General features: G+C 41.0%; 1 protein-coding gene across 4 annotated transcripts in view; it reads right to left on the bottom strand.

The window, feature by feature from the left end:
* Positions 1-476: 476 nt before the first annotated feature.
* UGGT2 (UDP-glucose glycoprotein glucosyltransferase 2) overlaps positions 477-13,878 on the bottom strand; it is a 101,763-nt gene continuing 88,361 nt past the window's right edge. The window contains exons 34-39 of one of the 4 annotated variants that reach the window (XM_068168158.1): positions 13,544-13,726; positions 12,018-12,178; positions 10,134-10,248; positions 7,718-7,834; positions 5,066-5,210; positions 477-4,372 (exon numbers count right to left, since the gene is read on the bottom strand). In XM_068168158.1, coding sequence (XP_068024259.1) covers positions 4,350-4,372; positions 5,066-5,210; positions 7,718-7,834; positions 10,134-10,248; positions 12,018-12,178; positions 13,544-13,726 — 744 coding nt within the window. In that variant the 3' untranslated portion in view covers positions 477-4,349. Of the gene's footprint in view, positions 4,373-5,065; positions 5,211-7,717; positions 10,006-10,133; positions 10,249-12,017; positions 12,179-13,543; positions 13,727-13,878 lie in introns of those variants that run through there. The other 3 variants (XM_068168232.1, XM_068168312.1, XM_068168391.1) reach the window with 3 other exon arrangements.

The following is a 13,878-nucleotide window of genomic DNA, read 5'->3' as shown; positions in this document are numbered from 1 at the left end:
ACACAAACACTTTCTTCAGACTGAAGACTCTTGAGGATTTGCTGCCGTTTTTCTGCCTTGGAATCTATTAACCAAGTATTTAATGGTGGCTATATAATACAAAAGAGGAGAACAGAAATTAATGCATACATTTTTTTCCCCTTCTCCAGTGGCACTTTTAAATATTTTGTACAGCATACACAATCTGTTGGTTTGGTATGAAAAATATCAATGATATGCTAATGATTCAAGGTGCTGCTTCTCAAAGGTCTTTGAAAAGCAGTGAATATTTGTCAGAACCCACCCCTCTCTGTTTTATAAACCAACAGAAGTCACTCTTGCAGTTTGAGCTGGGTGCCCCCTGCAATATTTACTTCCTGTGTCCAGAAGTCCAGCCCAGAGGGGTGGACACAGGAAATTATGTAGTATTTCCTACCACAATTCTTTGCACCACTATAAGATCCAGTGCGGAGTGTAGCACACTCTCTTCTCTTCCTCCTCTATCAGCCGGTAACTGTGGGAGATGTCTCCTGGCTTTGGGCCTGGCTAGGCCCAAGGCCATGGGGGGATGGGCAGTCTCAGACCTGGCCAGCTGAGACTAGCCTAGCAGTGGGGGGGGAAGGAGGACCCCTGGGGGTTTTGGGTGTACCCTCAGGTGGGGATGGGATCTCTCTGGGTCTGTTTTGGGATCTTTCTTTGTCACTGCGCTTTTGCTTTTCTGTAAAAGTTCACTGCTTTCTATTTAAACTTTCCATCACTTTTGCAATCCGTTTGTCTGAGTGTTTATTGTTGCCAGTGGTGGGGAAGGGGGCTGCCTCAACCCAGCACAGTCACAAAAAAAGGAAAGACCTTTCCTTGAATGTATTATTATGCATGAAAAAGAAATGCTCTAAAACTTCTTTTACATATATATATATATATAAATATATAAAATGGTAAGAAAATGGCATGAAGCCTTTTAAATCTTCAAAATCTCTCCAACAAATTCCCTTTGCTAAAAATGCTCATTCCAATCATTTCAGTAATCTCAAGAGCTCTTTCTTTTTTTAAAGCCTGTAGACGTCATGCAACTTTGAAAAGCACAGGATGCTACAGATTAAATGAACAAGAAATCAGTGCAGAAATTATCCACATTTTCGACTGCATGACAGAAATTTCCCACACAGTTAATTATAATTAAAGAGAACTAAAGTCCCCTGAAGAACCTGCAAATTCTGGCTTAAAGTTTTCCAATAGACTCTTGAAAGTGTGGAATTCCAAGGCTGATCCACATGACGTGTGGCTGCAGAGTAAAGCTCCAACATGGAAATACAAGCTTAAAACACACAGAACAAACCCAAATTCTACCAAAAGCACAGCAAAACAAAAGAAAAGCAATCAAACAAAAAGAAAGAAGAAAAAAGCAGCCAGCAGTTGAATAATGTTGTGTTTTGGTGATTTTTTCTCTAATGTGGACTATCAGTTGTTTCCTTGTTTTGATTGGGTTTCTTGTAATGATGCACATGCATCTGCTAAGTCAAATGGAAGGCCATCTAGATGGTATAGAAGTGCCAACTGAAAGTGTTGTATGTTCCTAGAATCATTCAATTCCAGGTTGGAAGGGACCCCATGGATCATCAGGTCCAACCCCTCTAAGTGTGAGGGCAGAGGAGGGCAATGAAGGTGGTGAAGGGCCTGGGGAAGAAACCTTATGAAGAGCAACTGAAGGAGCTGGGGCTGTGTAGTTTGGAAAAGAGGAGGCTAAGGGGAGACCTCATTGCTTTCTACAACTACCTGAAAGGATGTTGTAGAGAGGCTGGTAATCACAGGTAATTAGTGATAGAACAAGAGGCAATGACCTCAAGCTGTGACTGGGTGGGTTTAGAATGGACATTAGAAAAAATTTTTTCACAGAAAGAGTGGTCAGGCATTGGGAGGTGCTGCCCAGGGAGGTGGCTGAGTCACCAACCCTGGGTGTGTTTAAAGGTGGCTGGGATGTGGTGCTTGGGGATATGATTTAGGGGTGAACGTTGTAGAGTTAGGGGTTGGACTTGGTGATCCCGACGGTCTTCTCCAGCCTGAGTGTTTCTGTGACTCTAGGTGATAGCATAGCTGAAATGATGGCTCAGCACCCTGTCCAGCTGAGTCTTAAAACTGTCCAGTGTAGGGGAATCCACTACTTCCCTTGGGAGATGATTCCACTGGAAAAAATTTCTTCTGGACTCCCTTTGAACTTTCCACAGGAGTAACTTGTACCCATTACCCCTTGATTTTCCATGAGACCCCTCAGGGGAGGTTCAGACTGGATGTTAGCAGGAAATTCTACACAGAGAGTGATTGCCCATTGGAATGTGCTGCCCAGGGAGGTGGTGGAGTCACCATCACTGGAGGTGTTTAGGAGGAGACAGGATGGGGTGCTTGGCTGCATGGTTTAGTTGATTAGGTGGTGTTGGATGACGGGTTGGACATGATGATCTTGAAGGTCTCTTCCAACCTGGTTTATTCTATTCTAAAAAAGGGAGTCTGCATCATCATGGTTGCCACCCTTTATGAAGTGGTATATGGTAATAACTTCTCCCCTAAGCCTTCTTCCGAAGGCTGAACAAACCCAGACACATTCATCTTGCTGCCCAATATCCTTACAAAATTATGTGGGAGAACAAGTATAACAAAACAGATCTGGCAGTGAAATGTCAAGAGAACTGCCATGAGGATTTGTTGACTCTTGCTACTGGGTTACACAGGAAGTACCTGGCTGGGTGCTTCATACAAAACCAATGGCCACAACGCATCTTTTGAGGTCCATGCAGGAAACGTTAAAACTGTTCAAAATGCATAAAGGCAGTACAAGAACAAAATATAGAAAAGCTATAAATACATTTGCACATCTCATTTTAGCAAGACTTGAAAAATATCAGCAAAGCATGATTTTAAACTCTAGATTGTAATAACAATGAGATTTTAAACAACCAGCACCTTAGGACAATGTTTGTACATACAAACCAGGCTTCATTTGTCTTACGGCTTATTCAGTTATTTGCTGGCATGGAAATACTATGCAAGTCATCGTGAATTCACCCACAGTGCAAATCACTTCATCTTTTATCATTTCAAGCATTTAGACTGAAAGATGGCATAAAGCTGTTTTTACAAGGAGTTTTGGTCACTGTTTGCCTAAAGAACAGAGGCTGCAGCATTTAAGGCACTAGATTCCAGTTCAAGAAAAAATTCCCCGCTTCCAAGTTCCTACTGCAAGCACTTTTCGCTGCAATTTTTGTGGGATCAAAATGTCAGCAGCCCAGTAAAGCCAGAGTTTTGTGAGTGTTTGTTTATAAAGTTAGAAGAGACCCCACTGATGGTCAAAATGGTCACATTCTTTATTGTTTTATTTTCAGTTTTAAACAGGATCATGGTAAAACTGAGTGGAAACAGCTTTCAGGCACTGACCTTCCAATGCCATGTGTCCTGGCTGGAAAATCAGCTTACCCAAAAAAACCTAGAGGAATTTTATGACATACTATTTAAGTGACCAAAAGTATCAATTTAATATTAAATTAAAAAAAATAATAATCAAGAGTCCAGCAGCCCTGCATCATAAATGAAAGGGGACATTCCTTGCTTTAGGAGCCTTCCAAGTTGAATTACATTGGTGTGGGCTAAATTACAAAAGCTTCTTTTTTCTGTTGCCTTTGCTACACTGAGATTTAAATTGATTTATTTTTCCTGTGACCACAGCATTCCTCCAGGGACTAAACTATGGACATGGAACTAAGAATTGTTTGCATTTAAATATGTTTGCTTAATGCATGTAACATGCACAAATCAGGCTTCATGTACGTATTTAGATTCAGTATTCCTAAGGTTGGAAGGGACCTCAAAGATCATCAAGTCCAACCTGTCACCACAGACCTCCTTGACTGGAGTAGGGAGGACACTGCTGCCCACTGCAGGCTTGAACTCGTGACTTTCCCATTAAGGGTCTATATGTGCTACCAACTGAGCCACTTGAGTTCTGGGGTGTGTCCTCCCCCAGACTGACACTGTATCTTTGAAATGTTGAACACAGTTCTTCATGTTCTAAAGTCCTCTGGGCAAGTGAATGAAAAAGAAAATGAAGGAAATCACAAAAGCTACTCTACACTGGTTGAAAATGAAACAAAACAACCAACCAACAAAAACAAACCAACCAACAAAAACAAACAAATCAAGTACCTGTAGATTTCTCTTTTGGTTTTGCATTTAATTTAAAACCTGTTAAAAAACACTTGAAGCTATAAAATATTTGACTTCACACCACATGTTTCAAGTAGTGCCAATGTAACATTTTAAACTCCCATTCAGTCTTTTGCAGAAGGCCACTGAGCTGTCATCATTGCTGTTTACAGGCTGCACTAAAGTTCATCATGCTTAAGGCCTGTAACCAAAGGAAAAAGGAGAATTGTAAAACCTAGTTTAACAAAGACTTGATGACTTGTTTTGTAAAATGCAAGGACAGCCCCTTACTTTCTAGTCACAACCCATCAGTCTGTTCAGCAACTTCACTTTTAGAGCTCAAAGTTGACTATGTTTTCACAAAGAGCAAAAACTATGAATGATTCTTTAAACAAAAAGTGAATTTGTTCTCCAACTCAAGACTTTAGAATATTTATCTGCTAAGTTTTTGTTCAACCTTGAAAGCTAAGATCCCTTTCTTTCTGGTCTCATTACTTCAAGAAGTCAAGTCTTGTTGGAAGACCCGTAAGAGTCTTGGTTTTTCTCCCCATTGTGCTATTTAACTAACCCCATTTAAAATACAGAATCACACGATGTTAGGGGTTGGAAGGCACCTCGAAAGATCAAATGCTGTGGAAGGGTTGGTTTTGTTTGAGCTCCAATAATCAGACACAACCACATTTTCTCTTAGATTCTGGCATGAAACAAAAACTTTTACCCTTTTAATGTAACTCTTACTTAAAGAGGCATCACACGACTCTTAAAACCCACACAAATATCTCTCAGAGCAGGGAAAATTACACAGAGTATTTGTGCCTACTGATCCCAATCTTAATTTCAGCTATATTAATATTAATTTCATAAAAGCTAAGAGCTGAGTATACATGCAAATTACCTTTTTGAAAGAAAGATGTTAGGTTTTTCTTCTCTTTTTCAAGTTGCTGTATTAAATTCCGTATTTCAGAGTCATAATCAACCCATTCAGGAACGATCCGGGCAGCAGCCTTTAATTTTGGTTCTTTGGTTTGGGGATTGTTGCACTGAAAGTTCAAAACATACTAGATGTAAACAAAACACCGGTTGTGGTTTAGAGGGGGCCAGATTATTCCTTCACCTCTTCCAAAAGGGGCAAAAGAAAATTGCTCTCACAAAGGATTGAATAGTATCGAAAAGGTTAAATGGAAGTGCTGTTCACAACTATATGCAACAGCACAAAGTATAGTGAAGCATATAGAATACACAAAAATCCAGAGTCTGGGCTTAACACAGAAACTCATTTAGCCAAAGCTTCACACAAGCCTCCCTTCAAACCAAGCTACAAACACAAGCTCTCATGTCCCTTCCCTACCAAGCTTCTCTGCTCTCCATACCACACCATTGTGATGCAGCACAAAATTCAGACAAGCAACACCAGGCCCCAATTAGACAGCTCCAGGCCTAGTTGGCAGCATTGCCAAGGCTGACAACCAGGCCTCACTCCCCTGTCAAGAGAGGTAAGAGCCTACATGTCCTTCCCAGGAGGAGAAAGGGAGGCAAAACCGAAGTTGGTTTTGCAGCCAGATTTATAGGGATGCAGGAACTTAGGCATATGAAATACATCGTCTGGTCCACCACCTGGACACTGGCCCCTCTGGAGGTCTATAACTTTGCAGTCCTTAAGCCTCAAGCTCCCACACTACCTTTCTAAGGGACACACCTAAAATTATTCTCTCAGCATTTACAGTTTAATCGAAGGACAATGTGCACGGTCAGTTACCTTGATGTTCATTAAATAAAACCAAACCCTGTTTAAATAACTAATATTAAATGCTTCTATTTTCCCCACATGCTCCTGACATGGAGAGCAGAGACAGCTAGCACAAGACTACAAAGATTTAGGCATACTGAAATTGAATTTAATGTTTTTTTATACAGTTTGTGATGCTTCCTCTAGTGTTGTCTAGAAAATGTACTGATTTACTTCCAAAAAAATACCATCAATGGAAATCATCATGAAGAGGGATAAATAGTAAAGCAGACTGAAAGAAGCACTAGTCACTTAATTTCAATCATTCTTGAGCACCCATCTTTTGTGCACAAAAAAACCCTTATTTTAACAACTGTAAAGAGACAAAGAATCATAGTATCAGTCAGGGTTGGAAGGGACCACAAAGATCATCCAGTTCCAACCCCCCTGCCATGGGCAGGGACACCCCACACTAGATCAGGCTGCCCAGAGCCTCATCCAGCCTGGGCTTAAACACCTCCAGGGACAGGGCCCCAACCACCTCCCTGGACAACCCATTCCAGGGTCTCACCACTCTCATGGTGAAGAACCTCCTCCTCACATCCAGCCTGAATCTCCCCACCTCCAGCTTCATTCCATTCCTTTCCCCCTAGTCCTAGCACTACCTGAGAGCCTGAGAAGTCCTTCCCCAGCCTTCCTGTAGGCCCCCTTCAGATACTGGAAGGCCACAATTAGGTCACCTCGGAGCCTTCTCTTCTGCAGACTGAACAGCCCCAACTCCTTCAGTCCTTCCTCATAGGAGAGGTGCTCCAGCCCTCTGATCATCCTTGTGGCCCTTCTCTGGGCACCTTCCAGCACCTCCATATCTCTCGTGTAATAGGGGCTCCAGAACTGGACACTGTACTCCAGGTGGGGTCTCACCAGAGCTGAGTAGAGGGGGAGGATCACCTCCCTTGACCTGCTGGCCACACTTCTCTTGATGCAGCCCAGGATCTGGTTGGCTTTCTGGGCTGCAAGTGCACACTGAGAGGTCATGTTGAGCTTCTCATCCACCAGCACCCCCAAGTCTCTCTCCTCAGGGCTGCTTTCCAGCCAGTCACTGCCCAAGGAAACAGAACTATATGCATTTTGAATATTTGCTCCAGATTCCAGTTGTCTGTATTTGTTCAGAATGACGTCTTTGAAGTATCATTTACAGTGTGTGGGTTGCAAAAACTAAGAATGGGGGGGGAGGGAAAGGGGACAGAGGTAATGATGACAGAGAAGAGCATTTTCTTTCTCTGTTTCAATTCCCAAATAAAGACACTTTCTTTCTAAATGTGGATAGCCTCCTCAGCATTACACTTTTTAAGCTCTGTGTTATCTCCAATTTGCAGTGGTGAAATAGACAGAGAAAACCATGATCATAATATTAAGACCCCTACACAGCAGGTTCTGGAGAAATCTTCTTTGTACAGAGTACGATAGCAGCATACCATAGCCAGGTAACAATACTTCAGAGTTCCACTAATCTGTCTGAATATGGAAAAAAGGGAAAGAAAATACATGTCCAGGTGTGAAAAACCTGTGCAATCTTGTCCAGTTATAGACAGCAACACTTAGTTTTTCAGTACAGTCTTCAGCTTCAACACAAGTGACTTCGGTACAGAGCAAGTGGAAGAGGTCTCAAAGGAGAAGAGCTGCTGTATTGGAAGGGAAGGGAAGTCGTGATGCAGTGCCTTCCAGCAAGGCTGCCCCCATGACACCATACATGCATATCTCAAAAGACACCGAAATTACAGCACAGGTTTTAATCTATAAAACTAATTAAAATCAACTCACCAAATCTATTGTTTTAGCCTTTCTCTTGGATTCATCATCACACCAGGTTTCACACCACAGCCATTCCTGAGGGAGTGACTTAATAGCTACTTGATGAATCATATTATTGGGAAGGTCCTGTATCAGTTTTGTAAAATCATAAATTAGCATTGAATTGAATACAACTGGTTATCAGGTGACTATTTACCAGCAGAGTATCTCAGCCTGTTACCATTTCTATATATTGGTCATGCGTTTCCCTAACTTTTCTCAAGGACACTCAAAACTTCAAAGGGGAACTCCTCTATAGCAGCATCCTTATTAGAAAATAAATCCTAAATTTAAACATACAAAAACATTTTCCCTCTACTCTACTCTACTCTAACATTCCTTTCCACTGATCTGTATTCTGTAAATTCAGAACAAGATGGTTAATTTCCTGCATTTTATTGAATTGCTATCAGTGTAAGGACCTGTCAAGTATTCATCTTGTCATCTCTATACAGACATTTCCATGCCTCTCTTTAAAAATAACAATTAGACATTGCTGTACTGGAAGTCTAGTTTTTATAACTTGTAATTTTTCCTCCCTAAGATTTCTACACTTACTATTCTTGGCATGTAACAGTACATTTTTTGCCCCGTTCTGATTCTAGTTTGTAGTTCATATTAGTATAACTTTAACTACCACCCATGAGGAGAGCAGTGCTGGCACATTAGCAAAGAGCAGAAACTGCCTCTTCTTTCAGAAGGGCTGTGAGCACTCCAGTCAGGCATTTAAAATAAAATAAAAAATACAAATTTATCCTAATGCATCCTTATCAGTGGATAGAGCTCTCCAGGAGTCTTGTAAAATATATTGCACTGTGGTTTGCATTTGCAGAAATTATGCTCTGCTTGGTGCAAAGTAGCAGCAATGAAGACAGAAAGTTGACTCCTATCGATACAGTCAGAAAGCAGATGACTATAAGCATATTACTTTGAAATATTTCCCTTTCCAAAGTAATTTCAATTCCACTCTGCCAAGATTTAGCTGCCCTAAAACCTGCTCACAGCACTGAGGTGCTGAGGGAGGAGTAGCTGACACTGAAGCAGCTTCCAATTTGATCTAACAACCTTTTAAGAGCTACCTGCTCTTATGCATTAATGCTGTAATTGAAAATACAAGAATCATCAAATGGGAAGATGTACAATATTGATATTTTGAGAACATTAGATAAAACTAATTAATATTTCTGAAAAGCAGCATTATGGTGGAAGCTCAGTAGGCTGCTTCCAAATCTTAAAGGTTTTTGTGCAAGAAAAGGGTAAAACTATGCTTGCAAAACACTCAACTAATCACATCAGGAAGATGGGATACAGGGCCAACAGTTCACTTTATTGTTCAGAAGGGAGGTAAATATGACTATTCCTGTTTTGTCAGTCTTTTGCTCTTAACAGCGACAGCTTAAGGCTGCTCTGATTCGCTGTGTCCAGTCCAGTTGAAGTGTGCAGCACAGCTGTATTCCCACTTTTCTTTGTCCACTGCTTTTTTCAGCTTTTAATTTTATCTCAGGGAAAAAAAAACAACACAACCTCAAGTGGCAGTAATGTATTTAAAGAAGAGAAACTTGCTTGCAGAGTAAGGGGGTGGAATGCAGGCACTGAGAGATGTGGGCTTTGCTACCACTGGATCCCCTTACTGCTATAGGCAGATAAAAATGTTTTCCTTGTGGAATTACTAAATCACACAACTGCAAAAGCAGGAACCATCTCACTTCTGAAGCCTTCTGGAGCTCACCCAAAGACAAACATAAAAAGTGGAAAGTATGATTTAATCAGGCAAAAAATTGTTGAGCTGTATAATCAATCTTCCACTGTGTTAAAGAAGCGCTACTAATGACATACAGGTAAGTATGTTTAGTACATCTGGAATCTACTTACATGCTTGTGATTTGCACCCTGACTTAACCCCACCTAGCTTTAAAAATTGGTGAGAGTTATGGAAATGAAGACTACAGTCACTCCAGTGTGATTATGTACAGAAAACACCAGAGTGCATGAGCACTTATAGCTTACAGAAAAAAATGATTTACATTAATGGAAAAGAAGAAGAATGAGGAAAAACCTCTTGCTGAGTAAGAATATAATAACCATTGTCAGAATATAGAGTTATTGTTAGAAAACTAGAAATACACAGAACAATTAGAAATGTAGCAGTCCTCTACATTGGTTTTGCCTCACGTTTTTATATTAAACAAATTTTTGAAGTAGTCATCACTTACTGTTCAGTTTTCTGAACTGTGCTCACATGCACACCTGAAAACATGCTAGAATAACAGTAAAGGACAAAGAATTTCAGAGTTATGTATCATACACAGTGAAATACAAAATAATTCCATGCATATTGAGAAAGGTAAAGAAAAATAACCCCCAAACTGCTGAATCCCATGGATACCTGATCCAGATTTGACAGACTGTTTGGGTCTTGACTAAGAGCCTGGTACTGTCCCCGAAGCCTATCTCCAGCTGCAATCTTTCTGAACTTCTTAAGATCAACAACATATAAAGCACTAAAAGATTTAAAAATAAAAAATAATTAAAAAAATTAACATTGTGGAGTTTCACTTTTTTCATAATATTAATAAAAAAACCAAGAAAGCAAAAGCTGTTCCAATCCTAAAGGATTTTTTAAAAAAGGAGCTGAAGCAACAATAAAAAAGTTAACTCAACATGTCATCAGAATTCCTGCCTTACTCATCTCTTGCGGAGGATGACTACAGGGCAATTGCTTTTGAATGCCTCAGCCATCAATGCCAAGACCATGCCAGCTGCATTGAATGCTCCCCAGCATCACTTCAATATCTTACAACTGCCTAAAGCTGACCCAGCACAAAAGCTGAAGGGGCTTTCAGGGTGGTCAAATATTACTGCAGTGTTTTAAGTGAGAGATGTTTCCCACACACAGCCTGATTGGGGTTTATTGTTTTCTGCTGGGTGTCCTTTGGCTTCTTTCTTTCTTTAGCCAGACACACAAAACCTCTCTCCAGGAAAGACTGCTAGCCTGATTAACCCCCAGCTGCTACCTCTAAGGAATTCACAGAATCATAGAATGGCTCAAGTTGAAAGGAACCTTAGAGATCATCTACTCCAACCTCCTCACCATGGGCAGAGACACCTCTCAACTAGACTCAGCTGCTGAAGGCCTCATCCAACCTGGCCTTGAATACCCTCATGGAGGGGGCATTCACAGCCTCCCTGCATAGCCTATTCCAGTGTCTCACAACCCTCTTATTGAAGAGCTTCTTCCTAAGGTCCAGTCTAACCCTGCTCTCCATCAGCTTCAAACCATTCCCCCTTGTCCTGTCTCTAGACACACTCATTAAAAGTCCATCTGCAGCCTTCCTGTTAGGATCTCTTCAGGTACAAGAACTGTATTTGGGATTTTTCTCTAAACCACCACTGTATTTCTGAGCACTCTTTAGTGCTTGTTTATAAAGGAACTGCAGAGCCAAAAGGCATCCACAAAGTACCTGCAGCAGCTCTTCCCTATTCCTCATTCAGAGAGCACAACCACCCCATGCAGTGCTACAGCCTGGGACAGAGTGACTGGAGAGCAGCCAGGCAGAAAGAGACCTGAGGGGGCTGGTTGACAGCTGGCTGAACATAAACCAGCAGTGTGCCCAGGTGGCCAAGAAGGCCAATGGCATCCTGGCCTGTATCAGAAATAGTGTGGCCAGCAGGAGCAGGGAAGTCATTCTGCCCCTGTACTCAGCACTGGTTAGGCCACACCTTGAGTACTGTGTCCACTTCCGGGTCCCCCAATTTAAGAAGGACATTGAGACTCTTGAGCATGTCCAGAGAAGGGCAATGAGGCTGGGGAGAGGTCTCGAGCATAAGCCCTGTGAGGAGAGGCTGAGGGAGCTGGGGTTGTTTAGCCTGGAGAAGAGGAGGCTCAGGGGAGACCTTATTGCTGTTTACAACTACCTGAAGGAAGGTTGCAGCCAGGTGGGGGTTGGTCTCTATTCCCAGGCAACCAGCACTAGAACAAGAGGACACAATCTCAAGCTGTGCCAGGGGAGGTTTAGGCTTGAAATAAGGAGAAAATTCTTCACAGAAAGAGTTATTGGCCACTGGAGTGTGCTGTCCCCGGAGGTATTCCAAAACAGACCGGATGTGGCACTTGAAGCCATGGTTTAGTTAGTCATGAGGTGTTGGGTGATAGGTTGGACTTGATAATCTCCGAGGTCTTTTCCAACCTTTTTGATTCTATGATTCTATTCTATGGTTCTTTTAATCTAATTCACAAACTGCATAAAGACATGTAAGGGTTTATCCTTACCTAATATGGTATTTCCTTTTCCCAAGATGTGATGCCCAGTAACCTGATTTCCAGAAGCGGTACCCATCCATTTCTTTACGGCTGTCACAGAAAGGTGTGTATCCATAGGGAGCTCCATTCAGATCTAGATCTCTGAGTTCTTTTAGGTCACTTCTCACAATCTAAATAAAGATACATTTAAGGTTGTGAGTTAATACTGTTTTTAAGGTGTGCACATGAAGATAAGTTATTGCAGCAACCTTCTCAAAGTTTAATTTTCATTAAAAACCTAAACAAAACTGAGATGCTGCAGCAATGGATTATAACTAAAGTATTTAACTGGATGGCACTTAGCAAATTATTGTTCAAGGAAAAAAAATGTTTATTCTGTGGCCATCTATGGAACACATTTAATAAGCAAACTATATAAAGAATGCAAAGCATTTTTAACTTATAGGCCACTGTTTCTGGTCACCTGATATTAAATTCTTTCACACAAAAGTAAAACTTTCAAAACCTACAGTGCATCTTCCCTCTAAAAAATCCTTCCTATTTATTACCTGGGCATTCCAAAATTAATGCATCATTTGAAAACCCTTCTATCTAGTAGTCATGTGGTTTTAAAACTAGGTTATAAGGACATTTTGCAATTATCCTTTGTTTACTAATGAATCCTTCTTCTGTCCAAGCCTACTAATTCATTTACCAGAGGTAGAAAAGTTTTAGCTGTTTTGGAGTACAAAGAAATCCTTAAGAGTACTTAGGACAGACAAGCAGTACCACTGTACCTGGGTGAAACTGCTAAAAGTTTCAGTCTGAATTGCTACATCTAAATGAAATCTATTCTCTAGTTTCAGAAAAAGAACAAAATAAGTAATATTTGTTCTGAGTTTTTTAATAACCATTTGATAGATTCCTCAATGTCTCATCTCATCTGTTTGAGACAGTTTGTTACCTTTCAGTAAATTATGTAACACACACAGAATGGTAGGGGTTGGAAGGGACCATCAAGTCCAACCCCCCTGCCAAGGCAGGTTCACCTAAAGAAGGTCACACAGAAAAGTGCCCAGGCAGGTTTTGAACACCTCCAGACGTGGAGACTCCACCATCTCTCTGGGCAGCCTGTTCCAGTGCTCTGAAGACTGCATAAAAATTTAAGAACAAAAGAGGCAGGATTCATCTTTGTCATCACCTCAGACCTCTTCTGCTGCGAGTGGAAAAGCCCTCTTACAACCATCCAGCAGACTGAATCATCTGAACAGGCATTAGGTTAAATGCACCTTTAGATTGCACATACCTCTCCAGGTGCTTTTTCTCACCCCAGGCATCAGGGCCAATTTGAGCAATTCAGTGTGATTAGAGTGTTAATTTCTACATGACTTCAGCAAAATTTTCATTTCACATTCTCCATCAGAATGTTCTGCTCATACAACTGCAATAGTCTTAAGAAACCAACATTTGGATAAAATGGCCACAAGGTATGAAATTGCATCGAGGTAAGCTCAAATTATTTTATCATACGTTTAGATAATATCATGTTCTCTTACCTGGTCAGCATCAACAAATATTATTTTATCCACAGCCAAAGGGAAAAGAACATCCAAAAAAAGAATTTTGTAGCCCCAGATAATTCTCTGTTTTTCTGTCTGTTGATAAAGCCAGCGGGGCCACTTGTACTGTACTAACTCGTACTTAAAGCCATACTTTTTAGCCATGTAAGGAATAACATCCTAGAAGAACAACCACCACAAAACTGTTAGTTGGACATGCCTGCAACACACCCAGAAGGAAAATGAGGGAATGTGGAGCCAAAGTTGCAGCCTTACAAAATACAGAAATTATTCTTTTAGAACATTTATTAGCAGTAGCTATGCAAATACAA

Source organism: Melanerpes formicivorus, unplaced genomic scaffold (genome assembly GCF_026170545.1).
Source record: "Melanerpes formicivorus ecotype bairdi unplaced genomic scaffold, bMelFor1.0.p_v2 SCAF_1, whole genome shotgun sequence".
Classification (NCBI taxonomy): Eukaryota; Metazoa; Chordata; class Aves; order Piciformes; family Picidae; genus Melanerpes; species Melanerpes formicivorus.
The sequence above is the reverse complement of the archived record's forward strand: the minus strand, read 5'-3'. Positions and strand labels throughout refer to the sequence as shown.